General features: G+C 58.4%; 1 protein-coding gene across 5 annotated transcripts in view; it reads left to right on the forward strand.

The window, feature by feature from the left end:
* Positions 1 to 27,009, forward strand: part of FBLN2 (fibulin 2) — an 89,488-nt gene extending 62,479 nt beyond the window's left edge. Inside the window, exons 5-18 of one of the 5 annotated variants that reach the window (XM_045812429.2) lie at positions 159 to 339; positions 2,841 to 3,050; positions 3,666 to 3,782; positions 4,414 to 4,515; positions 7,011 to 7,151; positions 11,295 to 11,429; positions 13,501 to 13,638; positions 15,434 to 15,577; positions 15,705 to 15,833; positions 16,313 to 16,438; positions 18,536 to 18,652; positions 19,151 to 19,279; positions 23,823 to 23,946; positions 26,097 to 27,009. In XM_045812429.2, the coding sequence (XP_045668385.2) occupies positions 159 to 339; positions 2,841 to 3,050; positions 3,666 to 3,782; positions 4,414 to 4,515; positions 7,011 to 7,151; positions 11,295 to 11,429; positions 13,501 to 13,638; positions 15,434 to 15,577; positions 15,705 to 15,833; positions 16,313 to 16,438; positions 18,536 to 18,652; positions 19,151 to 19,279; positions 23,823 to 23,946; positions 26,097 to 26,454 (2,151 nt within the window). In that variant the 3' untranslated portion in view covers positions 26,455 to 27,009. Of the gene's footprint in view, positions 1 to 158; positions 340 to 2,840; positions 3,051 to 3,665; positions 3,783 to 4,413; positions 4,516 to 7,010; positions 7,152 to 11,294; positions 11,430 to 13,500; positions 13,639 to 15,433; positions 15,578 to 15,704; positions 15,834 to 16,312; positions 16,439 to 18,535; positions 18,653 to 19,150; positions 19,280 to 23,822; positions 23,951 to 26,096 lie in introns of those variants that run through there. The other 4 variants (XM_045812430.2, XM_045812431.2, XM_045812432.2 and 1 more) reach the window with 4 other exon arrangements.
* Positions 27,010 to 27,235: the final 226 nt, after the last annotated feature.

The raw sequence follows: 27,235 nt of genomic DNA on the forward strand, positions 1-27,235 counted from the left end.
AAGGTGAATTCATTCCCAGTTACCAGCCCCTCTCTGAGCCTGGCCCCAGGCTGCATCCTGGGGGCCCTGAGTGAGTCCCTCAGGCTCGTAGTCCATGGGGAAAGCAGATGCGCTCGGAGGGGCCGGGCTGTGGGCAGTGATGCTGTGTTTCTCTCCAGCAATGCTGTGACTGCTGTGGCCTGGGACTCCGTGTGCGGGCTGAGGGCCACTCGTGCGAGTCCAACCCCAACCTGGGCTACCCCTGCAACCACGTCATGCTCTCCTGCTGTGAGGGCGAAGACCCCCTCATTGTGCCCGAGGTCCGCCGGCCTCCGGAGCCCGAAGCCATACCACGGAGAGGTGAGTGGGGAGCAGAGACAGCTGTTGGGGCTTCCAACCAAGGCTGGGTGCCCTCTTGCTTTTTGTGGGAACCCAGGGTCCACTGTCACCTGTGGCTGAGGTACGAGCTCTGCTCTGGATAGAGTTCTGTGGCCTCCAACGGTGACCTCTGCCCTATTCTTTCTGAGATGGCGATCCCATCTGGCTGTGTATGTACCACCCACTCTCCCCACCGAACCAGCAACCCCCTGCCGCCTTTCCACTCTGCACTCACCCACCGTCCATGTCCACCTGCACCTCCACACGTCTTCCTCCCCATTCACTCTTCTATGCATCCATCCATCTCATCATCCCGGCACATCCTTCTGACCCTGGTCCATTTCTCCACTCATTCATCCTACTACACTATCCATTCCCCTGTCCCCTCATCTGGCCACTCACACATCTGCCCTCCATCCATGTATCTACCCAGCCACCCACTCACCCACCCAGCCACTTACCCAGCCACTTACGCTTCTGCCCATCCATCCATCCATCCATCCATCCATCCATCCATCATCTGTCCATCCGCTCATGTATTCACCCACCCACCCAGCAGTCAAACTTTCACTCATCCATTCATTCATTTACCTTCTTTCCTTCATCTGCCCTCCATCCCTGTCAGCTCCGCTGTTCCGTGTCTTCAGGGTACAGGGTAGAACTAGCATACAGGGTGCATTCAGCCTCTTCAGGACAGCACTGTCTTTCCCCCTGAATTCTCAGTGTTTGGCCCCGAAGTCGCTAGCGAACAACTGAATGAACAGGGCATCTGTTTGGTGGTCTCCCCTTCATCACCATGAACCCTTTGAGGGCTAATCAGACCTGTGCCCTCTTCCTCTGTGCCCATGCCCAGAGCCCGCCCCCAGACAGCCACTGGCTATGTGCGTGGGAGCTCTGGTGCCAGGGCGAGCCTGGAGCCTGAGTAGTCTTAGAGCTTCTGGCCCTCAGTGTCCCTGGGGTCTCCTCCTTCCTCTGACTTCCATGTGCTGTGGTCACTGTTCCAGCTGCCATGTCCAGCCTCTGTCATCCTAGCCAGGGATGTCTCCTGGACTCATGACCGTTAGCCTTCTTTGTGCCTGTGGGCCAGCAGGAGCCTGATGAGGGTGTCCCAGGTGAGCCCACAGTGATTCCGCTAAGAGGGACTGGCCGGCCTTACCAGACTAGCGTGGGCACAGATCCGTGTCCAGTCCGAGGAACTACCACTTGCTGGGGTTGGCTGTAGGGGCCTGGTGGAGCAGTGCTGTGAAGGTCTGGTTAGTTCCCAGAAGGGTTTGGTTCAAGGTGAAGTTTGGGAGGAAGTTTGGCTTAAGGAGTCACAGGGTGGGGACAGGGCCGGGAGGATCCAGAGCCAGAGGTGCACGTTCCTTTCCTCCAGCAGGGAACTGCTGGATAACCTGGGCCTCGGGAGCCACAGATGGTAGGGTCAAACTGACCTGGGTTCCCGTCCTGCTCAGGTGACCCTTGGGCAAATCACTTTGCTCCTCTGAGCCTCAGTTTCCCGGAGCATCGTATGAAGAGCATGCTGGTGAGGATGGGTTGAGCATGAACCCTAGAAATGCTGCCCACCCGTCTGCTGCCCACCTGCAATAAAGGTCTCCAGGCTGGATCCCCAGGTGCCACGGCCCCGCCTGCACGCACCAGGCCAGGGCTGACTGGGCTGGAGCACAGAGTAAACACCGTCAATGTGAAACGTGTTTCTCAGATATGACCTCATGCAGTTGGTCTCTTGGGACGCTCGGCTGCCTGGGGCCAGTGAGCAAGGCTGAAGTCCCATGCTGACTGGAAACGGGGAGGGCTGCGGGCCCCCCTTCCCCATTCCATTACTGGTCTATGAAGAGCCTCCAAGGCAACTCAGCCCCAGGAGTCTTCTCTACCACTCCCACCTGCTCCCCACTGCAGCCCCGGGGGGCTGGAGAGACCCAGTGCTGCCCAAGGGGGCATGGCTGCGGAAGGCCCAAGTGAGAGTTCAGATCCCCATCTGACAGAACACATGTTTGGGGTCCTTTCTGTTGCTAGGGGTGGTCCTCCCAGATGTCGCTGAGATCAGGGGTCTGGATCCAGTTCAACACTTTGGCCAAAGCTTCCTGGAGACTGTTATGGGCCTGGTCCTGTCATATTGCAGGGCAAAGACTTGTACCTGGCTCTGATGGGTTCATTCTTATTGCTGGAGGTCTGTTTATTCATCTGTCCATCCATCTGTCCATCCGCCTATCCATCCATCCATCCGTCCATCCATCCATCCACCCGCTCACATACCCACCTTCCTATCTATCCATCCATCATTCATCCACGCCTCCATTCACCATCTATCATCATCCATCCATCCATCTATGCATCCATGCTTTGTCCGTTTGCGCTATCTTAGCTGGGCACACAGGAAAGTCTCAGGCGGACCTGCACTGATTTCCCAGGGGTCTATAGCGTCAGCCACCTGCTGGGGCCAACCTGTGTCCCATCACGAGCACTGACACCCCCCCCCCCAGTTGCAGAGGCAGAGTTGGCGAGCCGGGAGGCCCTGTCCCTGGGCACGGAGACCGAGCTGCCCAACAGCCTGCCCGGCGATGACCAGGATGAGTGCCTGCTCCTCCCAGGGGAGCTGTGCCAGCATCTCTGCATCAACACCGTGGGCTCCTACCACTGTGCCTGCTTTCCTGGCTTCTCACTGCAGGACGACGGCCGCACCTGCCGCCCAGGTAAGGGCCCAGACGGCTGGGGCAGGGGCTGATCTTGCCTGTGGAGCGTGGTGTTCCTGTGATGGGCACAATGGGCTCCTGCCCCTCCTGTCACCCTGCACGTTGGAACCCGTGGGAACTGGTGGCCCCTAGCAATGGGATTTGTAAGGTCAGGCGGACAGGCTGAAACCATCTGCTCCAACTGAAGGTCCATTTGCGTGGGCAGCCCCAGCACCCCACTCTAGATCCCAGTGCAGGGCCAGGACCCAGGCTACAGACGCTCCCACCGACCCAGCTCAAGCTGTGTCCCTGGCACTGGGCCCGAGGTGGTCAGGCTGCCTCAGTCCCTGGTCTGGGGACCTTTCTGCCTGTTGGCTGTCCCAGGATAGATACATTTTCAGTCTAGAAACTCACTCGCCTCCTTCCTCTCCTCCTCTGCCCCGGATAGCTGTGAGATCAATCTTGCCTGGGGTACGTTGCTTTCTGAGCCTCAGTTTCCTCTCCTGTGAAACGGGTAGGAGAGGATTAAATGAGGCAGTCTCTGTCAAATGCCTGGCATGGTGCCCAGAGTGTGAGAAGAGCCTGAGGCCCGACTGAAGGCATGAGCTGTCCCCTTTCTGTCTGCTCTGCCCACAGCAGACGGTGACCCCCCACAGCCAGAGGCTGCAGAGGATTCTGCACTGAAACCAGATTCCTCCCAAGTGGCCTCCAACACCATCATGCTGCCAGTGCCACAGCCCAACACCTGCAAAGGTAACCTGGGCCGCGGAGTGGGTCTGGGCCTCCTGCAGGGGTGAGCTCCCCAGTGCTGGGCATGCACAAGATAGCCTCCTTCCAAAGGGGTGCTTCTGCTTTGGGGATTTGGTTGGTCTTTCCTGCCTGAGGTCAGGAGTTGACAGTGTAGCTGCGAATGTGAGGCTGTGGGGTGGGGGGGAGCCTAGGGCCGGGGATGACCCCCAGCAAGTCTGTTAGCGACTTTTCCTCTCAGGTCCTATAATATGGAAAGAATAGAATCCTTGCTTGAGAAACTGTCTTGGAGACTGTTTGCAGTCCTGTGTGGAAAGTTCTCTGTGTTCTTCCTCTCTCCCCCTCTTTCTTTTTCCTTCTTTCTCTGTATCCTTTCTCTCCCTCCTTCCCTGTCTTCTCTGTCCCCTCCTCTCTGCCAGCACTGTGACTCCAGGGAGGGGTTTGGTATCTGAGCAGTGGTGGCGATGGGAGGTCCTGAACATCGTCCCCAACACCAACCGGTGTCTGAGCCGATTTACCAGGGGACCTTGTGGAAAGGACTGGGGCTGGGGTTCCTTGGCTCCCAGGCCCTCTGCCTGTAGGCTGGAGCCGGGGGCGACAAGCCCACTAGTCTCTGATCTCTGTGGTTTTTCCCAAGACAACGGGCCCTGTAAGCAGGTGTGCAGCGTCATTGGGGACACAGCCATGTGCTCCTGCTTTCCTGGCTATGCCATCATGGCGGATGGTGTGTCCTGTGAAGGTGAGTACCCGGGGGCTGCTCTCCTACTTGTGCAAACCTGAGCTGGCCTGTGGCAGGGGCCCCAGAGTGGAGACGGGGCGCACAGAATGAGGTGGAGGCGTTCTGAATGTGAAACGCACTGTGTTAGTAAGGGAGTGGGTCTGCCTGCTCTGACTGGAGCCCCAGATGGAGGAGCTGAAACAGCTTTTCCCTCACCTGTCACCATGCACAGGTGTGTGCGTGCTGTCCAGGTGTAGGCACAGGTGTGTGCGTGCCGTCCAGGTGTGCCCACAGGTGTGTGCGTGCCGTCCAGGTGTGCCCACAGGTGTGTGCGTGCCGTCCAGGTGTAGGCACAGGTGTGTGCGTGCCGTCCAGGTGTGCCCACAGGTGTGTGCGTGCCATCCAGGTATGCCCACAGGTGTGTGTGTGCCGTCCAGGCATAAGCACAGGTGTGTGCGTGCCGTCCAGGTGTGCCCACAGGTGTGTGCATGCTGTCCAGGTGTGCCCACAGGTGTGAGCATGCCATCCAGGTGTGCCCACAGGTGTGTGCGTGCCGTCCAGGCATAAGCACAGGTGTGTGTGCCGTCCAGGTGTGCCCACAGGTGTGTGCGTGCCATCCAGGTGTGCCCACAGGTGTGTGCGTGCCGTCCAGGTGTGCCCACAGGTGTGTGCGTGCCGTCCAGGTGTGCCCACAGGTGTGTGCGTGCTGTCCAGGCATAAGCACAGGTGTGTGCGTGCCATCCAGATGTGCCCACAGGTATGTGCGTGCCGTCCAGGTGTGCCCTCAGGTGTGTGCATGCCGTCCAGGTGTGCCTACAGTCTGGCCAGCACTTCAGGCCACTTCCATCTTGCTGTTCTACCATTCTCTAGAGCAGCACTTCTCAAACTTCAGCATGCCACAGTCACCTGGAGGCCTGGTGACAGCACGGATCCTGAGATCTTGACCCAGTAGGGCTGGGGTGGGGCCTGAGAATTTGTGTTTCTTTCAAGGTCCGTGGGCCACACTCCGACTAGCCCTGTCTGCTTGGCTGAGGTTAGTTTGTGACCCTTGTCCTTGTTCCAGCCAGGTGCAGAGAAAGAGAGAGAGGGGAGTACACGCCCTGTGGTGGTAAGGCAGGACATGGAAGTGACGCTTGTCCCTCCCCTCTTGTCTCTAAGGGGGAGCAGGCCTGGGGAGTAGGGGCCCCAGGTGGGTGGCATGTGCTTGGTTCTGTTACTGAAACCAAAGAAGGGGCAGTGGATGTTGGTAACTCTGCCGTTCATGAAGGGGCCAAAAGGGCCAAAGAGGGACCAAAAGCGTGTCCCGCTAGGACTGGGTCTTGTCTTGGTGGGACTTCACGAGACCAGGACCTCCCGCTGTGAAATGGGGGCATTGGGTCCGGCACCTGCTGGGGTGCCTCCCACAGTGAATGACACCTTGAGAGCAACCCGAGAGACCTCGAGACGACACCGCCTCATGTCTGGAGGCAGGACAAGCATGGAGCGTGGAGAAGGCTAGGCAGTGCTTTAGTTCAGGTTCAAGTTCAGGAGATGTGACTTCAGTGGGTGTCCATTGGTAAAAGGGTTAAGTCTATCTGAGAAAAACCCGACATCCAGCCACTTGGCTGAGATTGTGTTCTGATGTGGATGAAAACCATTCACATGCCCAGAGAGGGCAGGAGGCTGGCCCAGGGCACACAGCATGGCAGTGACTGGCAGACCTTTCTCCCAGGTGGTGGGAACAGATCTCAGGGACCGTCTGGGTTTCCCTCCCCAACCCTCAGGGTCCTAAAAACGTGAGGAATGCACCTCTCCTGGGTTGGGACTCCTTTGGTCCCCGTCAGGTGTCTCTCCAGGCCTCTGCGGGACCCCCGGCAGGAAAGGCTGTGGGGTCCGGGCCAGAGGTTGCTGATGGCGTTCTGAGGGGGCAGCCTGCTGTGCAGGGAGATCTGGCTGGGCTCCACCCTGTTTAAAATAATCAAGTGACGGTTACCAACCATGAAAACGCAATAATTATTTAAAAATGACCAGATTTCAGGTTTCTCTTCAAACTTGTGCCCACAGGGGGTTCACAGCCCTGCTCTCCCCATAGAGCACAGGGCCCAGAGTGCCCCAACGAGCCCCCCTGCCCCTGACCCCTTTTCCTATATATGTTGCCAGCTTGGTCTGCTAGGCACTTAAGTGCCAAACCCCCGCTGTTGTGTGGCTCCTTGGCTGCCCGTGGAGGTGGAATGTCTCCAGAGCTGGGGGGGGGGGGCCTCTGGTCCCAGCCTGCTGTGTGCCCGGGGCAGGCCGCCTGTCCGCTTTGAGCCTCACCTTGCAATCTGTCCTCACTGGGGTTCTGGCTCTGACAGCTTTTTGATCGTACAAACTCAGACTTGGGCCCCAAGCCCAGAGGTACGACTGATGTGCTAGGAGGCCTTGGGCGGGTCCCTGCCCCTCTCTAGGTCTCAGTTTCCCTCCTGTCAAGAAATGCTCCACGGCAGGCCACGCCCCTCTAATGGCCCTTCTGTTTTTCCTCCTGCGGCTGTCACTAGACCAAGACGAGTGCCTGCTGGGCACTCATGATTGTAGCCCGCGACAGTTCTGTGCGAACACCTTGGGATCCTTCTACTGTGTCAGCCACACGGTGCTCTGTGCCGAGGGCTTTATTCTCAACATGCACAGGAAGTGCGTGGGTAAGCGAGAGCCCCTGCCTGCGCCACCGTCATGGCTCTCTGCGCTGCTCCATGCCATGCCGCCACGCCGTGGCCACATGCTAAAGGGCCTGCCCTTTGCATATGAGCTCTCAGCACCCCCGCTCCATGTCATGCCCTACGTGTCCTGGTATCCCGTCCCGCTGCTTCACCGACGCCACCGGGAGGCTGCTTTCCTCAGGGACCCGTGTGCCCGAAGAGTCAGAAAACAAATTGATGTGTACGTGGCTGGGTGGTTGAAATGAGGAGGCCCCATGCGCAGGCAGCAGGATAGAGTCCATGGGGTCTGGAGGCAGGGAGGACTGGGTTTGAAGCGGGACCCCCTAGGAGCTCTGTGGCCTTGGACAAATGTCTTCCCTGCTCCAAGCCTCGGTTTCACGACCTGTAAAAAAGGAGGCATTGATCCTCCTGTGGAGATTATATGACGTGTATGGCGTCGCGCAGAATCTGGGGCACGGTGAGCCTGTGATGTCAGCTGCTCAGATGACCCTTAGGTGCCAACAGAATCTCTTCCAGAGGTGAATGGATGGAGTTGGGGTTGGGCACACCCAGCATTGCACCCCGACTCAGCGTTCATTTGCTGTGTGACACTGAGCAGTGGAGCTCCCTCTCTGAGCCTGTTTCCTCGCCTCTAACCTTGGGGCCAGAGGCCTGGGCAAGGGCTGCTACCCAGCGGTACCCAGCTCCTGGCCCGAGTGTGGATGGGGCTGGTGATGATGGTCCTTCCTTCCTGCCTCTTGGTGCACATGTGGGCCAGGAGCTGGGACTTCAGGTGTGCCCCAGGGGCAGTGAGGAGGGCAGAGCTGAGGCTCTTCCATGGCTCAGGGGTCTGATGTTTTCATGGAGGAAACATGATGGTCCTCAACAGAGAAAGAGACCCAGAGTAGCAGGGACTCAGGGCACACGGTGGAAATGCTCCAGCAGAGACATAAGCAAGGGGGAAGGTCATTTCCACTGGTGGCATCTGGACACACTCCCCGTAGAAGGTGGCATTTGCACTGGTCTTTGAGGGTGGATGGGACTTGGAAATTGGGAAAGGCATGCAAGGCGGAAGGAACAGCTTGAACAAAAGCACAGAGGTAGGAACAGTGCAGAATGCATCCAGGGCACGTGATCGGAGCCCCGTCTGTCTCCTTTGTGCTTGCGGACCATGTCCAGCCCGGACATGTTCTCTTCCTCACCCTCTGCCGCTGGGCACATGGGCCCACGGTGCTGGGCTGAGGGGCGGCTGCAGACATGTTTGCCCCTGGCCTCCAGCTGTTGGCACAACATGCGCCCTCCTGAACCCGCTTGTCAGTGGCTGGGTAGCTCTTCCTGTCTGGGTTATGTCTGTGTGTGGATGTCTGGGAAGGCGGATCCTGCCCGGGCCTGCGAGCATCCCTCCCAGGATTCCCTGGCTGTGGCTGGGGGTGCGGGCTCCCCCGGTGGCCTGGACAGAAGATCTCGTACTAGAAGGGGTCACCAGGCAGCCAGAAAACAGGTTCTGGGATTAAAACAGCAAAGGTATATTTCATTCAGCAAAATTTATGAGCTCCCATTCTCTTTCTTTTATGTCTCCCTCCTTGTTCATTCTGCACTGACGCCCCGGTGTCCCGCCTCCTTCCTCCTGCTCCACTGACATGCTCATTTTATCATCTGTTAGTTCATGTTCTCCCCATCACTTCTTCATGCACAGACGAGTACCGATGTCTTCTGTGGTTCATCTCCTAGCTCCAGGCACAACTGTGAACCCTGGCTGGTGCAACGGGCGACTTGCACTTGGGTGAAGAGTGTGCCCTCTGTGGCCAGACTGCCTAGGTTCAAATCCTGGCTCTGCTGCTTTCTAGTTGCAAGACCTTAGATGAGTCCATTAGCTTCTCAGCCTCAGTTTCCCCATCTGTGAAATGACATAGTAGTCTCACCCGCCTTAGTCACCGTGGAGATTGAGTTAGTCCATGTAAAGAATAGTATTTGATGACATTGTTATGATTCAACAAATGGGTTACACTGAGGCAGCCTGCATCGGTAGTGAGTTCCCCGTCACTGAAGGTATGTAAGCGGAAGTGGGATAGGGTGGAGCCAAGTCCAGAAGACTTCTAATGGACCTGTGACTTCTGCAGTTTGTCTTTTGTGCCCTGCCCTTTGAGGACCATCTCGGCCCCTGGGGAAAGTGTTCCAGGTGGGCTCTTCTGCTAGATGATGGGAAGGAAGCAGCCCCGGGTTCTGCGGCCCATCCCGCAGCAGGGTGGAAAGGGCACCACTCTGGGCTGGGTGCTCTGTGTTCCCTTGCTGCTGCCACGTGCAGGCTGTGTGACTTCGGGGCAGTCATGTCACTTCATCCGTGAAACAGCATCGGTAAACCAGCAGGCCCCTAGTGAACCTCGGGTAGTGTCGGCTGCTGTTATTTATGACCGTGGTTCCTCCCAGGCTGTTGGGGCTGTGGAGCTGGGGCCTTTCTGGGGTCATGGGAACATCTCTCCCTGTCATTCTATCCTGGGAATCAGAAGTCTTACCTTGCACAGCCAAGCCTTCCCAGGAAACTGCTGGTCCGAAACTCTCCTTTTCTCAGCGCCCCATTCCACCCCCACCCCGAGTCAGGGTCAGCCTGGCCTGCATGCCGTTTGGTCACCTGTGAGTTTGGGAGGGTGTCTTTCCCCACAGCCCTGCACCCCACCTCTCCACCTGGTCTTCATCATCCTCGTAGACGGAGCTCCCAGGTCACTGCCCCGAGAAGCGACTCTGACAGTCCGGGGCTCCGAGACTGCAGCTTTTCTCCCCAGTGTCTCTACCTTCCCTGTCCCGTCCCCACGCCAGGTGGCCAGTTCTTTGAGGGTGGGCGCTGTGGCCGACACCCCACTTGGCCAGCTGGCCTGGCACAGAATAGTGCTGGTTAATATGTATGCATGGGATGAACGCATCAGTGAAGGATTGCAGCAGCTCCCTGCCAGGTGGAGCGTGGAGACAGCCGGCATGGGATGGTCATCCTTAGCCCCAGGCCTGGGGCGGGTTCTGGGGAATTCTCAGGTTCTCCCACCCTGGCTTCTCTCACCTTTGTGGGCTTCTCCCTTCCCAGTTGCTCATCCCAAGTCGGTTCATGGCCTCTTTACTCTGTGCCCTGTCCCTGAGGGGACCTCAGCCACTGACCACTCCAGTTAGTGTCTCCATTCAGACCCATTCCATGAACTCACATGCGTGCCTGGCTGCCTCTTGACACTCAAACTCACCATGTCCATGGGGTTCCCAGCCTTCCCTGCCAGCCTGATGCTCACCGCCGTCCCCACCCCAGGCTGGGACCCCCGCCTGTCCAACTGCTCAGCCAGGAAGCTCTGTACGCTTCTTGGCTCCTCTTTCTCACTCACCTCCGGCTCACCCATCAGGGGATCCTGTTGGCTCTTCTGGATCACAGCATTTCCAGAACTGGCTTGCTTCTCCTCACCTCCACGGGTGGTGGTCCCAGCCCCGTCATCCATCTCCTGTCTAACAGCCTCCATGCTTACTCCTAGAGTATTCACACCCAGCCAGGGGACCCTGTTACAGATGAGTCAGACCCTTCTACCCTCTGTCGGAACCCTCTGTGGCTCCCACCTCCCTCTGCATATGCAAACACTCTCTTCGCGTCTCTCCCCTGCAGCCACAGCCCCTCCTGGCCGGTTCTGAGTCTGCCTGGCTGGCTCCCTCCTCAGGGCCCTGGCATCCACTGTCCCCTCTGCCTGGGATATCTGTTTGCTTCATTCTGTCAGCCCTTCACATGCTTGCTCAAATGTCCTCCTGTCTGAGGATCCCCCCGGACCTCCCTGCTGTCTCTCTGGATCCCGCATTCCCTTCACCGTGCTCTGGCTTTTCCGCGACACTCATGACCACTACCCTTCCTACTTGATGCTTGTTTATTTATCTGTTGGGCCTCTGGCAGGGATTTGTCTGTCTTGTTCACCGTCGGACACACTCTGGTTCCAAGAACAATGCTTGTTGGCACAGAAGATGCTTGATAAATCTTTGTTGAATGAATGGCTGCATAGACAGGTGGACATCAACCGCGTGTGGCTCTCTGGGTGGTGAGCACCTTGAGTCCTTGAGGGCAGGGCTGGCTCTGCCAGCTGAGGTCCTGGCACCACCCGGCAGCCCTTGACGGTCCCGCTCTCCCTGCAGACATCAACGAGTGTGTGACGGACCTGCACTCCTGCAGCCGGGGCGAGCACTGCGTGAACACGGTGGGTTCCTTCCGCTGCTACAAGGCTCTCACCTGTGAGCCCGGCTATGCCCTCAAGGATGGCGAGTGCGAAGGTGAGGAGGGCCGGCTGGAGGCCCCGCCCCTGATGTGCCCCGCCTCTTGCCCCGCCCCTGCCCTGCCCTCCCCACCTCCTATCCCACCCTGACCTATCCTGTCGGGCCCCCACCCCGCCCCTTGTCCGGCCCCTGGCCTGACCAGAGCCTTCCCCCTCTGGCAAGCCCCAAGCCCTTGGGTTTCTTGCCTGTGGAAAGAGCCCACAGATGATGGTGTTTGGGGCAGAGCGGGGCCTCTGAGGCTGGTGGGGGGAGGCCGGAGTGTGCTGCTGGCTTTGCTACCTTTGCTGGCATCTGGGTGTCAAGTTATGCCCTCACCATGCCTCAGTTCCCCGCTTGTACACTGGGGTGGATCTCCACAGAAGAATCACTCATGTGCCTGTCGCTGGAAAATTCTAGCCTCTTGAGAAGAGGGAGAATTTCATGGAACCATTTCAACAGATACTTCCTGGCTGCTTTTATGTGCCCGGCAGGGTTCTGGATGGCAGGGTGTGGGCTGGGTGCGGGGGCCCTTGTCCCCGACCTCCTGATGAGGGAGACAGGGGCCACCCAAGCAAACAGGGAGGGCAGGAGTGGCTGTGGGCTGGGTGTTACTTTAGGTGGGGCTCCAAAGAGGCCCCCTGTGGAGGTGACATCCCAGGAATCCAGACCTGTAGGATGGGAAGCTCCGGGAGAGGGTCTCCAGGCAGAGGGAACTGCAAGTGTGAGGGCTTGAGGGAGGGGAGAGACCTTGGCGGGGTCAGAGAACAGAAAGTGTCAGGGGTATGCGCAGGCTGCGAGTGCAAGGAGGGGGACAGGGTTGGCAGGCCCCTTCAGGGAGGAGGTTTGGGGTCTTCACATTTTTAACTAAAAATGTCCAGAAGAATGTCACCGAAGAGGTAAGACCTACAGAAGTGCTGGACTGTTGCGAACCCTGGAAACTGGAGGAGAAGTGGCCCGGAGGTTGGGTGTGAGCTCAGGGAGGGGGATTAGCAAGCCCCACACTGGGCCCTGAGCCAGGGGTGGAGTGAGCTGGGAGGAGAGGTGAGCCCCGTCCCCTGGCACACCCATGTGCACACACAGATCCAGGGCCAGCCCCCTTCTGAGGACCCTGACACCTGGGGAGGGGCTACACCTTCCTGGATGTGTCCCACGCCCCCTGCCCCTCTGTCATCTTGGGGTGCTGGCCACTGCCTCCTTAGACCAGAGCGGCTGCGGAGGGGCTGCCTCCTCAGGCATGGTCTCTGGACAGGGCCCACACCTGGTCCACATTTGGGTGCCTGGAACCCAGCACCCGGCCTCCGAGAGACCGGGCTGCTATGGAACAGTGGTGGAAGCCTTGGCAATCAGACAGGGGCGGGATGGAGGGAAAGACAGGTGGAAGGATTGCAGACAGACACACAGGCCTTGGTCGGGCAGTCAGTGACACTGAGTGAGTCTCCGCCATGCCGCTGATTCTCTGCACCACCTGTCTGCGTCCTGTCTTGGTTTCCTCGTCTGTCAGAAAGGCCGGGTGTGCCTGCTGTAGGAAGCCTGAGAGGGCTCAGTGCCAGCACTTCGTAAACTGTGGGTGCTGCACAGAGGTCAGGGGCCCTCAGGGACTTGCTCTGTGCCACAGAGCAGGTGGGGGACAGCGGTGCCATCCGGGTCTGGCAGCTCCACCCTCGGTGACACCTCCCGAGAAGGCGCATGCCCTTGGGGATTTGGGCCCTCGTCCTTATTTCTGCCTTCTCCGGGAGCACAGACCTTGGAGCGGATCCCAGCTCAGTGCGCCCGAGCCGTCAACCGTGTTCGTGCGTCCGTTCCCCCCGTTGAAGATGGTGTTTGTCGTGTCCCCTACTTCCTGGGGTTATTGGGAGCATTAGGTAAAGAGATCCGTGTCAGGGTGCCGGGGACAGTGCCTGGTACCACAGAGGGGCTCAGGCACTGTGGTGACAGCATCATTACTCCTGGTCCGGGTCACAGCAGCGGTGTTGCTCTGCTGCCCTCCCATGATGGAGAAGACCTTTGCAACCATCAAGGTCACGATGGGGGCGTGTGGGCAGGGGCCTGCCAGCCCACCGGTCCCTGACACTCTGTCTCTGTGTGGCAGACGTGGACGAGTGTGAGCTGGGCACGCACAACTGCCAGGCAAGCTTCACGTGCCAGAACACCAAGGGCTCCTTCTACTGCCAGGCACGCCAGCGCTGCATGGAGGGCTTCCTGCAGGACCCTGAGGGCAACTGTGTGGGTGAGCAGGGTCTGTGGGGGCTTTGGCCATAGGCAGGGGGGCTTGCGGAGTGCTCACTGGGGCCTGGCCCCAGGAGGCACTTGCAAAACAGAACTCTTGAAATCCTGAGGTGTCTGACCGTGGCTGAGTTCCTGCTCTTACAGCCTCAGTTTACCCATCTGTGGGATGGGACTGCATGGATATGTTTCAGACTTTTTTAACTGAGCTAGCAGTAAGGAATATTTTTATATCTTGACCTGGTACATACATACACACACACACACACACACACACACACACACACACACACACACAGCTGGAACAGAGATTCCACAGAACATTACCATACTACAAGTGATACTCCCTAAAATTTCTATTTGCAAAGAATGTTAGTGAGACATATGGGATTGATCTCATGACGCACTCATGGGTCAAGACCTACAGTTTGGCAGATGGTGGCCTAGTTGTCTGAGATCTCACACTCTCCCCAGCCCTCTTCGCCTCTTGCCGCAACGCAGCTGGTCTGCAGCCTCACCTTCCCCAGGTGTGCTGGCCCAGAGGTGGGACGTCAGAGCCCCTGCGGGACTGACGGCGTCTGCAGCAGGCATGGTCAAGGCTGCGCTTAACCCTGTGTGTGGGGGGCGGGGGGATAGAAGATGCACAAGGAGAGGTGGAAAGGCAGGCAGGTGTGCAAGGCCAGCCGCTGGGTGTGGACAGAAACCGGGGGTATGTTAGAGTGCAGCTTTCGTCACACACCCTTCCCATACAAGGGCAGCTAGTGGGACAGGCATCTCCATCTTTCAGGGAAGACACTTAGGGACAAGAGGGGTGTTGGCTTTATCTGAAGCCTTTCTCAAGACTCTGTGGGGTCCCTCTAGCCATACTCTGGGAGCTGGAGCTGTTTCTGGGGCACCCTCTTAACAGCTCCTCACTGTGTGATCTTGGCACTGTCCCAGAGACCCCACAGGGCTGTGGGCATGAGAGGGTCCCTGTAATCTGCCCTGGGATACCCAGCCAGGGTCAGGGCAATGTGAGGAAGGTCTGCCCGACTGCCCACAATTCCTCAGTGATTCATTCATTGATGGCGTTTTCAGAGCACCTACTATGTGCCTGGTTCTAGATGTCAGGGAGTTATAGCACTTCAATGAGACATTTTGGAGAAGGAGGGACTAAGTGAGCAAACATATTTATAGAAGTGGTGGTTATCCAAGTGTGCTTTGATAAATAATAAAACAAGTAGGGGGTAAAATCTTAAAGGGGGGGTTCATCTACCTAGAATGTTTGGTGGCCTCCCTGAGGAGGTGATATTGGGGCAGGGACCTGAGCAAGAGAAGGAGCCAGCCATGCAAATATCAGAGGGCAGCGTGTGTGGGAGAAGGGGGGGCAGCATGTGCCAAGGCCCTGTGGTGGGCTGGGGACATCTTGAGATGATGACGAGGCCCGTGAGGCTGGGGCAAAGTGTGAGGGAGAGATGGAGGCCGAGCTTGGCAGGTTGGCGGGAAGAGCCAGAGCAGGGGCGTGACCTAGTGTAGTTAACCTGAGCTCAGCTTTAAGTTCTAGGGGAGCCACTGCCTTCAGCCCCTCATCACGGCGGCTGTGAGAGGAGTGTGGCAAGAGCTCAGCGGGTGCTTAGGTTCTTGGAGGAGAAGGCCCCAGGGTCCTAGGACACAGGAGCGGGACAGTCTGATCGCTCAGCCCTGTCCAAGGCTGGTCTGGATCCCCAGACCAGCCACCTCCCGGTGCGGCCCCGGACTCAGAAGCCAGGACGTGGGGAGGGGCCGTGCCAGGCTCCCCATCACCTGTGTCCCTTCTCCAGACATCAACGAGTGCACGTCGCTGGCCGAGCCGTGTCGGGCAGGCTTTACCTGCATCAACACCGTGGGCTCCTACACGTGCCAGAGGAACCCGCTGTCCTGTGGGCGCGGCTACCACGCCAACCAGGACGGGACCAAGTGTGTGGGTAAGGCCAACCACCTCCCTGCCCACCTTCCATCCAGCCTGGGGCTTCCTGGGGTCCTCGGCCCATGGGAGGCCCCGGCCAAGGGAAAGCCTGAGCATCAGGGTTCCCTGCTCGCCTCCCCTGGCAGACGTGAATGAGTGTGAGACGGGGGTGCACCAGTGCGGCGAGGGACAGGTGTGCCACAACCTCCCCGGCTCCTACCGCTGTGACTGCAAAGCTGGCTTCCAGCGGGACGCCTTCGGCCGGGCCTGTGTCGGTAGGTGGGCGCTGCTGGCCGGGAACCCCTCTGTGGTGTCCACCTGCCCCCGGCCCTGCCCCAGGCCAGCCCTCAAGCCACCTCGTCCCTCCTTCTGGCCTTGAGCTCCGCCTTGCTCTGCCAGCATCAGTCTCGCTGCCAGCTGCCGTCCTGTCCGGCTGTGCCTCTTTGCTCTGGTCTCCTCGGCTTCTCTCGGCATGCTCCTGTCACCCTTCTTTCTTGCCTCTTGCTGTGTCTGTCCATCCCTCTGTTTCTGCCTCCAGCCTCCTTCCAACATTCTTGCTGCCTTTCTCCTTGGCCCCTGGTCTTGTTGCCTCTCCCGTTCCCTGTCCAGGTTCCTCCCTGTCTCTCCTTCTGGGTCTCTGTGTCTCCGTCCTCACCCAGCCCCCTCTTCTACCTGCGGGTGGAGGGAGCTGGCTCCCAGGTGCCTTCTGCCCTCCCTACGGGCCACCCACCCTCTGCCTGCCACCCGCCCGCAGATGTGAACGAGTGCTGGACCTCACCGGGCCGTCTGTGCCAGCACACGTGTGAGAACACGCTGGGCTCCTACCGCTGTTCCTGTGCCACCGGCTTCCTGCTGGCTGCGGATGGCAAGCGCTGTGAAGGTACCGCTGACCCCGACCTCTGACCCCACACAGATGTAACCACCATGTAAAAAGCCCAAAGCCCTGCCAGCCCCTAGCTTCATACCTTCATCAGCCCCATCCCTACCTCACACCAATTCTCGACCTCTCCATCTGTGCAAACCCTCCCTGGCCTCAGCTGCTCCGGCTGTTTCCTGCCAGGAGCCCTCCCAGAGGGCCCAGGGTCCAGCCACCACACCAGAGGGGCTGGGTTTCTGCATCGTCTGCACCTGCAGACAGGAGCTCCTTTCAGGCAGGGATGGCAGCCCAGCCTCGGCCCCTTAGTAGGTTCTGATCCTGGTTGTGATTGCTCAGCCTGGGGGTCCGGGCGAGGAACAGAAGTGAGTGAAACCTGAGATCAGGCTTATGGCCAGGGGGAGAGCCCAGTGGCCATCAAGACGGGAATGGCAGCCACACAGCCCCTGGAGATGGTGCCGTCCAGCAGTGCCGGTCCAGGGTGACCCGATCTTCTTGGTTTTCTAGGCGCTAGAAATGCAGCTATCTATGTAAAATCTGCTGTTTTTTACATGATACAATAGATTTAAACTTCTAAAAAACATAGTGAGTTAAACCAAGCATATGAATGGGCTGGACCCTGTCCGCAGGTTGGGGGCGGGGTAGGTGAGGGAAGGGGATGTGGGTCTCCAGCCCCTCCCAGCCTGGAGGCGCTTTCCTTCCTTCCCTCCTGGGGAGGGGAGTCTGCGGAGACCCCTGACGGGCCCTCCCATGGGACAGCACCCGCCCGGGGCAAGGCAGTGTGAGCAGGCCTGGCTGCCTCGAAGGGCAGTTTGGATGGCCCCCCAGAACAGACCTCATCGCATTCATTCCCTCATCTGAGCCCCTCCTCCAGGCCAGGCTGGGTGCAGTGAGCTGCGGCTCGGGCCTGGCATCCCAGGCATCGCTGTGCGGCGTAGCTCATTCACTGGCTTCTGGGCCCTTCCGCCTTCGCCGCCACCATCCCTGCTTCAGGCGGCTGCTCTGCGCCGTCCGTGGCTGGATGTCAGAGACCCAGAGATGAAACCAGTGTGGCTAGTAGGGGAGGTGGTGGCTCGTTTTGTGTGAACGCTGTATGTGTTGAGAGGTTCTGAGGCCTGCACGTGGGTCAGACGGTGGCCCGCCAGGCCCCACGTGACTGACTTCCTCTGCTCCTCTCCCCTGGCCCCCTCTGCTCTGACCACACCGGCCTCCCTGCTGTCCCTCGAGGGCACAAGGCACACTCTCACCACAGGGCCGTTGCTCTTGCTGTGCCTTCTGCCTGGAACACTTCCCCTGGATGCCCACATGATGGCAGAGCCGCAGCCTCCCAGACATGTTCCCCGTCCCTTTCTCTGCTCTTTCCTCACAGCACTTGCACCTGGGACGTACTGGTTATCTGACTCATTCATTTAGCCCCTCCCCCTACTTTCCCAACACACACGGGAATGGCAGCTCCATGAAGTGGAGATTTTGTCTGTCTTGTTCATGATCAAGTCCCCAAATTCAGCACAGGCTCGGCACATTGTAACAGCTTGGCATTTCTTGGTTGGATGAGGGAAAGCCAAGTCCCTGCCCTCAAGGAGCTCAGAGTCCGGTGGACGTGCCATCTGAGCCATGAGTTGACCTTTCACTCACTCAACTCCGACACCGTTTGGCTCATGCCCACACGTGTAGCTCTTGCCCCCCCCCCCCAGCCCCATGCAGAGCTAGGCCTGGGGATCAGGGCAGGCCGGTGAGGCCCCAGAGCTTGAGGGGGTCCTTGTTAGCACCTGGATGATGCCTCCCAGAGCTATCTCCCCCAGCTCTTACGGACTCTCAATAGAGCAGCGTCTGGCTCCCCACGGGGGAGATCTGAGCCGGATCTGTGGCTGCCTCCTCCAGGCAGCAGGCCGAGAGCCCACCAGCAAGCTCCAGCCCTGCGCCTGCCCCAGCTGCTTGCCCCAGGTGGGCTCCTTGCCCTTTTCCGGGCCTCTCATTCCCCACTGGCCCTTAAGAGAGGCTGGAATGAGTGGTTCCCCAAGATAAGGCCCTAGGTAAGCTGGGACCTCGGCCCTCGCCGGGCTGGGAGGACTCGGCCCTGACCACAGGCCGGTCTCGCCGCAGATGTGAACGAATGTGAGGCCCAGCGCTGCAGCCAGGAGTGCACCAACATCTACGGCTCCTACCAGTGCTACTGTCGCCAAGGCTACCAGCTGGCCGAGGACGGGCACACCTGCACAGGTACCTCTCCTCTGCCCGGGGGCCCCCTTCCCGAGAGGCACCTCTTCCCCGTGTGCCAGGCTCCCAGAGACTCCCTGCTGGGCCGGGGACACATGGGACCCTCAAAGCCTTCAGCGTCAAATTAGAGCTGGATTCCCAGCCCTGCAGTCTCCTTGGCCATGTGACCTTAGGCTCCTCCTCTGTAAAGTGGAGGTGATGGTCCTGGCCTCAGTGGGGTGAAGGATGAGGTTACATACCTTGTCCAGCTCGAGTCCGGTATCTCATTGGCCCTGCACTGAGAGTACTAATGATGGAGCAGCCCCAGAGAATGAGCACTGGAATGGGAGTCCTATGTTGCAGTGTGGCCATTGGCAACTCTCTTCCCCTCTCTGGGCCCTGTTGTCTTCCTCGGTAAAATGGGCCCCTAGGCTCCAGGGCTGTGGCAGGGCAGGATGACTGTCCGCGGCTGGGCCCTGCGGGTATAAGGGGTTCACAAGGGGCCAAACCTCTCTCTGACAGACATTGACGAGTGCGCTCAGGGCGCCGGCATCCTCTGTACCTTCCGCTGTGTCAACGTGCCAGGGAGCTACCAGTGTGCTTGCCCGGAGCGGGGCTACACCGTGACGGCCAATGGGAGGTCCTGCAAGGGTAAGCAAGGGGGTCCCTGCCCCGCCGGAGTCTTGGGCAGGCTCTGAGCAGCTTGCTGTGTGGTTGGAGCTCTTACACATAGTACATAAGCATGGAATGGCCGATGCCACTGGTGGCCATATTAACCAAGGTCTATGCCTGGGTTGAGGAAGGAGACAGTCTTTCTGCTGTTTGACTCAGCTTGGGCTAATCTTCCAGGCTTAGGCTCAGCTATGAACGCTCTCCTAGGAGGGGGACAGGGATCCTGAGGGGTGGTCCTAAAAGACAGGAGACCTATCCAGTGGGGAACCTGAGGAGCAGCCTCGGGTCCCGGCGTCTGTCCCGAAGCATCTGCACCTGCCAGCCTTGTGTGCAGATATTGTCCCAGACGGAGCTGTGTGGAGCTGGGTAGGGCTGCACGGGGTTCCCCTCACTACGGGTGTACAAACCCGCTGGGCAGTCACCTGTTTTTGCAGTTTGCAACTACTTCCCTGAATGGGGTCCAGGTTCTGTGACATCTAATTTTCCTTTTATGTTGGGGAGTCACGATACTAAGTTCAGTTCCATTGGGACTTACTGAGGCCACCAGATTCTAGCCCTGGCAAGCCATCCCAGCAAGGGGGAGAGACCTGGAATCCACTTGGGTGGGACACAGGAACATTCCCCCCACCCCGCCCGAGAAGTGACCACTCAGGGCTTCACGGCCCAGCCCGCCTGCCCTCCTCCTGGCCTGTGTGGCCGACTCTTCCCCAGATGGTGGGGCTAAGAGTCCAGAGATCCCTGCAGCTTTGGTCCGCCAGGGCAGGCCCTGGTGTTCCCGCAGTCCCAGGGGTCAGAGTCGGTGCCGGGCAGGGTGCGAAGTTAGACCAGTTGTTCAGCCTGGTGGTCGCTACCTGTAAGTGGGTCCTGAGATCATTTTGGTAGATCCCAGCTGGCTGGGTTTGGGTTTGTGTTTTTGTGTTTTACTTAGTGAAGAACAAAATGTAGGATCAGGTGGGGTGCAGTGGACACGGAGTGGACCAGGGTGCGCCGTGCCTGTCCACATTGTTCCCGTCCGTATGTGTATACTTAGTCCAGTGCAAAAGCATTCCTTACCGCAGGTTGATGCAAAGAAAAAATAAAGGAAAAGACTCCGAGCGAGTGCAGGTAAATCACGGTCTTGGAGGCCCGGTGGGCTCACAGAAGCTGACCCAGGCCTCGCTGGCCACAAAGCCCTCTCTATGCTTTTTAGTTTAAAAAAGAGTAAGTACGGGCTCCATCAAAGGTCAGGATTTTTCCCGCCATCAACTGGGCTGTGTGGGACGCATGGCTTTGTGTTCCTGGAATAGGATTTCATTTTGGAGAACAAGGCTCTGTTCCACCTGATGGAAGAACACAGGTGGGGTCCCTGCTCTGAGGCCCAGTCAGACCCTGCAGTGACTTTGCCCTTGAAGGTGCTTCAGGTTGAAAACGTGTTCGGGTCCGGGATGGTCTCTCCCTGGCTCCCATCCGCTGGGGTCTGTGGGCTGCCCGGCCAGCCGACAGTGTCTCTGCTGCTGCCAGAGAGGGCTCCCTGGGCCCGGGGCCATGGCTGCTGTGCACTGGCCGCTGGTGCCTCTGGCCCCCAGCACTGATCTCTGGCTCCGGGCCCCTGCAGCGGCTTCTGCTTGCCCCATCCCTGGTCACTACGTCCTCCTCCCAGGGGTGGCTGCCCTTCTGCCCCCCGCCCCCGGCAAGGCCCAGGTCCCCTCTCTCCAGTTCCTGCTGCAGCCCCCACCAGGAGGTCAGGCGAGAGGGAGGCCCCACTGTACATGTGATGCCTTTGCTTCCCCTCCACACTCTCTTGCTGGAAAAGTCTCTGTGCTGGCACAGAGTGGACAAGGACAGAGCACAGGAGGAAAGTTCTGCCTGGTCGTGTCCACTTCCTGGGTCACCCGAGGTGCCCACGTTTGCAGCTGCTGACCTTCAGAGCTAAGCGGCGGCCCTTTTTGTGCTCCGTGGTCCTGTTCTGACTCAGGCCAACCACGGAGGTCTCGTGGCTCCAATGGGAGGATGGGAGGACAGCCGTGGGAGAACAGAGTATGCCGGTTAATATGTCATAGTAAATCCTTCTTCAGTGGTTTAAAAAAAAAATGGGACAGAAAAATGTGAAGGAATTGAGCCTCGGTAGTGTCTCCTAGCATGCACACGCCATGCAGGCAGGGCCGTGACCCTCGTTCACCAGCACGCAGGGCAGCGCCCAGCACATAGTAGGGGCTTATTGAACGTCCAACCCCTCAACTGAACTGAGCGGCAAGTTCTGCTGATACTTGATGCATTTTTTTCCAGTCTCTCGTTATGCCGATATAAATACACGTATGTATATATACAATATAATATGAGTTAAGATCACGCCGAAAATAACCTTGAATTTTGCCTTTGTTTTGTTTTGAATGTATGTAAAGCCCTTATCAGCAGTCCACTCACAAAGGGCTAGCTTTTAGCAATGCTGTTAGTCTTAGCGCTGAGATTGTCACCCATTCCCGCCCATCTGAGTTGTGGCTGGCGCTTGGCTGTCTCAGCCGAGGCTGCAGTGACACCCCTGAGGATATGGCCTTGTCCAGCTCTCCCTTTGGCTTGATCTCTCTAAGAAAGGCTCCAGGGTTGAGGACCCCGCAGACATGAGGGGCGAGGAACCTGGGGCCATAGGGACGTCCTGTGACAGCTTCCCGTGAGCATGGTGAGGCCAGGCTGCAGGGGTGCTGACCCTTGGCCCTCCTCCCTCCTACTTCTGGGCATCTCCATCAGCACTGGGCCAGCAAACAGCAAGAAGCAGCTCCCTCCCCGTTCCCGCCACACCCCTGCCCGGGGTCAGGGGCAGGACTTCCTGCTCACCAGTGTGGGCAGCCCAAGCGTCCTCGCTGGGGCCAGAGGGGGAAGAGCAGGAGGCCCCCCCTTCATGTGGATTCAGTTAATGAACCATCACGCCAACAACCGCGCCCATCCTGGCCCCACCGGCTCCTGCCCTGTTTTCTCCCACTCGCCTCTGTGCGACCCTGGGAAATTGGGGTCATGACCCAGTTTGCAGAGGAGGAAAGGGAGGGAGGCTCGGAGAGGTGAATGTCTGTCGCCACAGAGGGTCGGCATGTGAGGATGGGAAGTGACATCGTTCCTGCCTCGTGGGGTTGTGAGGACAAATGAGTTAATGAGCGCAGAGGGCCCCGAGCATGGGACGGACATCAGGCGGTGGACTCGGAATGCAGTTGGCTGCTGTTATAACTGGCCTGTCGTTCCTGTCACGCTACTATTGTAAGGAGTCCGTGTGGCATCGTGACTGGATCCCTGGCTTCCAGCCCCAGCTGCCTGCTGACTGCTGTGTGACCTTGAGCGAGCCCGTCCCCCTCTCTGAGCCTCAGTTCCCTGCTGTGTCCGGGGAGGCCCATGACCCTCACCCTACAGGCCTGGCATGAGGATTGAGTGAGGAGAAATCCCTTAACTGGGTCAGTGTGGAGGACTGGAGCAAGAAACCAGAAGCCTCCCAGGGAAGCTCCTGCTAGGCTCTGCCCCCCTCACCCCAGCGACAGCTTCTGGGGCCTCTGGAGGCCGCCTTCCCTCAGCTGAGCAGCTAGTCTTCACGGAAGGGGTCTCTGGAACCCATCTATTTGATCTTACTTGTCTTGCAGGTTGCCTGTGCACGCACACGCACACGTTTGCTTCTCTGAGCTCTTGTCAGATATTTATCTGTGTGTGTGTGTCTGTGTGAGTATGCTTGAGCATACGAGCGTGCTTAACCACAGGCCTGTCTGTGCGAGTGTGCACAGGAAGCGGGAGCATGTCCGTGCAGCTCGTGGGGGGGCATCCATAGCTGTGCATCTTAGAGTCTGTATTTACACGTGACGGGTCTGACACTTCCATCCAGCAGTATGTGTGGAGCACCTGTTCTGTGCCAGGCACTCTGCTAGGTGCTCGGGACACCACGGGACCAAGAAAGACACACACCCCTGCCCTTCTGGAGCTCACACTGAGGAAGGGGAGGTTGGACACAGAACAGACGTACAAAGTAGCGTGTGCTTCCAAGCGGGACAGGCAGTAGAAGAAAGAATAAAATGGGAGGGACCACTGCAGGGCGGTCAGGGAGGGTGTCTTGCAGGGGGTGACCCTGAGCCGAGACCCAGAAGGTGAGAGGGAGCCAGCCATGGGAAGCTGTGGGGAAAGTGTTTCAGTAGCAAAGACAGCATGTGCAAAGTCCCTGGGGTAGGATAGGCATTAAGGCATTGGAACAGCCCAGAGATATCCAGTAGGCTGCAGCCCAAGTGGAAGGAGAGAAGCTCAGAGAAGGGCCAGAGGGGCGCTGCAGTGTGCATGACAGGGCTCGGTTTTTATTCTGGGAGCATGGGAAGCCCTCAGGGGAGACAGATGATTTATTTTAAAGCAAGGTCCTCGGCTGCTGGATGTGGATGGACACGGTGGGTGAGAGTGGTGTAGGGGGTGCGGGAGCTGTGTGCTTGCAGCTGAGACGAGCTGCCCTGAGACCCAGGCCTCCAGCGTGGGCTGCGGTGGTTTGGATGGGGGACCCCCCGTCATCACCCTCTTCTCCTCCTCCCAGACCTGGACGAGTGTGCGCTGGGCACCCACAACTGCTCTGAGGCCGAGACCTGCCATAACATCCGGGGCGGCTTCCGCTGCCTGCGCTTCGACTGCCCTCCAAACTACGTCCGGGTCTCCGAAACGTGAGTGCCCCTGCCTGGCCTTGGGCCAGGGACCCCTGCACCCTTCTCGGGCTGCCCGCCTTTACCCCTCCTCCTCCTCGAAGGTCCTGACAGCTGGGTCTGTGGTCTAACCCACCACACAGGGTACAAATAAAAACACCTTGCAGAAAGCTCAGAGCAGAGAACAAAGGGAAGACAACTCGCAGAAAATCTCAATCCCCTCCCCCCCCCACAATATACTAGTTAGCGGCTGTTGTGTAACACATTACCCCAACACGTAGCACCTTCCCATGACAAACAGTTATTATCATGTGGTTTGGAGGGTCAGGAAGCCGGGAGCAGCTCGGCTGGGTTGTTCTGGCTTCTCTAAGTCTCCTGGAGCCCTGTCATCTGAAGGCTCGAGTGGGGCTGCACGACCCTGCCACCCACTCACGTGGCTCTGGGCAGCAGCTCTTGCCACGGGGGCCTCTCTGTGAGGCTGCTCCTGATGTGGCTTCCCTCGGCACGGGTCATCAGGAGAGCAGGTGACAGTCCTTTGTAACCTAACCTAATCTAATGTTAGAAGTGACATACCGCACTACTGGCCACACAGTCCAGCATTGCAAGAGGTGAGGGGTACCCTGAGGATATCTTGACCACACAAAGTGTGGCCACCAGGAGGTGGGACACCCGACCCCATCTTACAGGCCAGTGACCACACTTCTTACTGATAACCTCTTGGCATTTCGCCGTATGTCCTGTCCTTTCTTTACTAAACATACATGTTCATAAAGCACTCTTGTGTTTCCTATAATTCAGTTGTCTCCCACTTTATTTTACTGTGTAAGGTATTTTCCAGACTCACGTTTTTATAATTGCAAATGCAACACGTGCTTATAAAAATATTTTGACAACAGAAGTGGGTCAAGTGAGAGCTCTTGTCCGTGCCCCCAGCTGGCTCTGAGGACTGTGGAGGGCACCCACCTTCCCTCTTCTGACGCTAGCACGGAGTGCCCGTGATGCTGCTGTCACACACACGCGCTCGGCTGGGCCCGGCTTGCAGCTGCTACCTCACGGCTGCCCCGCGGCACTTTGCCACGTTTCACCGGCACATACACCCTAACACCCATGTGCATGCGTGTCGGGACATTTAGGGAAGTGTGTCTGGGTGACCTGGACAGGGAACCTCCCCTCTCTGGGTCTTAGCTGCCTGGTCTGGAACCTGGGGGCGAGAGCCGCACCCGCCTGGGGCAGGTGTGAGTACGAGAGGAGTAAAGGGGTGCACGGGCTTGGCACGGTGCCTGGCGTGGAGTAAGTGCCGCGTCATTGCCACTTGTTGCTGGTGGCATGGCTGCCGTCGTGGCGTCCGTGTGGCTGTGTGCTGTGGTCCACCAGGGGGAGCTCTGCTCAGAGGGTCCTCTGGAGCTGCTGTGCCCTGGCGCCTGGGCAGCGTGCATTCACAAGCGGTGAGCTTGTGGAGAGTGATTTAATGACGGATGGGTGACGGGGGCTCCACAAGCCAAGAAGGGACAGGTTGGTGCTGTGCTCAGAAATCAAGGCCTTAGACCCCCATGGGGAGCTTCCCTCCTCATGGTCATTGTCATGTGGCATGGCCCAGTCTTGAGGCTTCCTAGGGAGTGGTGACTTGGAGCTCCAGGTGGGCCAACAGCCTGGTACTCGGAGAGGCTTCCCCTGGGAAAGGGCAGGCCAGCCTGAGTCCAAAGAGGAGACCGCTCCAAAGAGAGTCAGTTACGGAAGAAAAGGAATTTGGAAAATGATGAAAACAATCAAAACAGCGTGCCCAGGAAATCTGTGCAAATGGGAGTGTGCAAGTAAAAACAAAGCGGAGGAAGGCAGGTCAGAACGCAGGGAGGAAGGAGAAGAGTGGGAGGAACGTGTGGCTAAGGGCCGCTGATGCACCGAGCCAGGGCCGGTGTGAAGCCCTGCATGTTCATTAACCCACCGCACCCAACCAGACCACAGGCTATTATCCCACCTTACAGGTGAGGACACTGAGACCCAGAGAGGAAAGGCGACTTAGCAGAAGCTGCGAAGGGTGGAGCTGGCAACGGAGCTGGGCCAGCCGGCTCTGAGCCTGCCGCTGAGGCCTGCGCCGTGTCCAGGATGGGGGGACATCATGGGTGGAAGCGCCCCGGGCCCGCTGACCGCCCCCCCACCCCGTTATCCCACAGGAAGTGTGAGCGCACCACGTGCCACGACTTCATGGAGTGCCAGAACTCGCCGGCACGCATTACCTACTACCAGCTCAACTTCCAGACGGGCCTCCTGGTGCCGGCGCACATCTTCCGCATCAGCCCGGTGCCCGTCTTCGCGGGCGACACCATCTCCCTCACCATCACCAAGGGCAACGAGGAGGGCTACTTCGGCACGAGGCCGCTCAATGCCTACACCGGCGTGGTCTACCTGCAGCGCTTGGTGCGCGAGCCCCGGGACTTCGCCCTGGACGTGGAGATGAAGCTCTGGCGACAGGGCTCCGTCACCACCTTCCTGGCCAAGATGCACATCTTCTTTACCACCTTCGCGCTGTGAGGCGCCCGCACCCGCCCGAGCACCCTGGGGGGCCGCGGAACCCCGGGATCCTTCCGCGGTGTCCCCGCGCCAACCTGTGCCACCTGCCAGCGCACGCCTTTCTGCGTGTGGGGAGAACGCTGCATGTGTGGGGCCGGGTGATGGTGGCGGTTTTTACTCTAACTCTGTAAATTAACTTAATTTTGCTGACCCGATTCCTCCTGGATTCCTGGGCCTCTCCTGTGCCCCGCCCCACGGGAGGGAGCCCGGCAACCGGAAGTGTGCCTAAACTTTGAGGGCAGTTCAAGGTCAGGGTAGGTGCTCCGTGGGTGGAGTCAGAGGGCCGAAGACTGGAAACACAGCGACCACGTTGGGGTGTTTGGACTTAACTGAGTGACCTGTCCCCAAAGCTGATATTCCATTTCATATTCCACTGTGATTAGTTCTTTTCCTTTTTTAAAAAAAATCATTTTAAGTGTTTTTGTTTAATTATAAAAGTAGTATGCACACATTGCAAAAAAATATATTCAAATAGTACCAAAGGGTTATAAAGTAAAAAAACGAGACAAGAAAACAGCCCTCATTTTGTAAAGTGTTTGTGTTTGCCGAGCGTACCTGCATGTCTCAGGCAGGGCTCAGGCAGGGCTCAGGCAGGGCTCAGGCAGGGCTCCCCGGCCGGAACACCACATCCCTTTGTCGATCAAGACCGTCCTTGATGTCCTGTTCAAGGAATTAGCTCTGACCCGAGGTTCTCCCCTTGGGGTGAAGGGATCGCGGTGTAAACGCGTGCTAACTCTGAGCT

The sequence above is a fragment of the Ursus americanus genome, chromosome 14 (genome assembly GCF_024610735.1).
Source record: "Ursus americanus isolate L20-20 chromosome 14, mUrsAme1.1.p, whole genome shotgun sequence".
NCBI lineage: Eukaryota > Metazoa > Chordata > Mammalia > Carnivora > Ursidae > Ursus > Ursus americanus.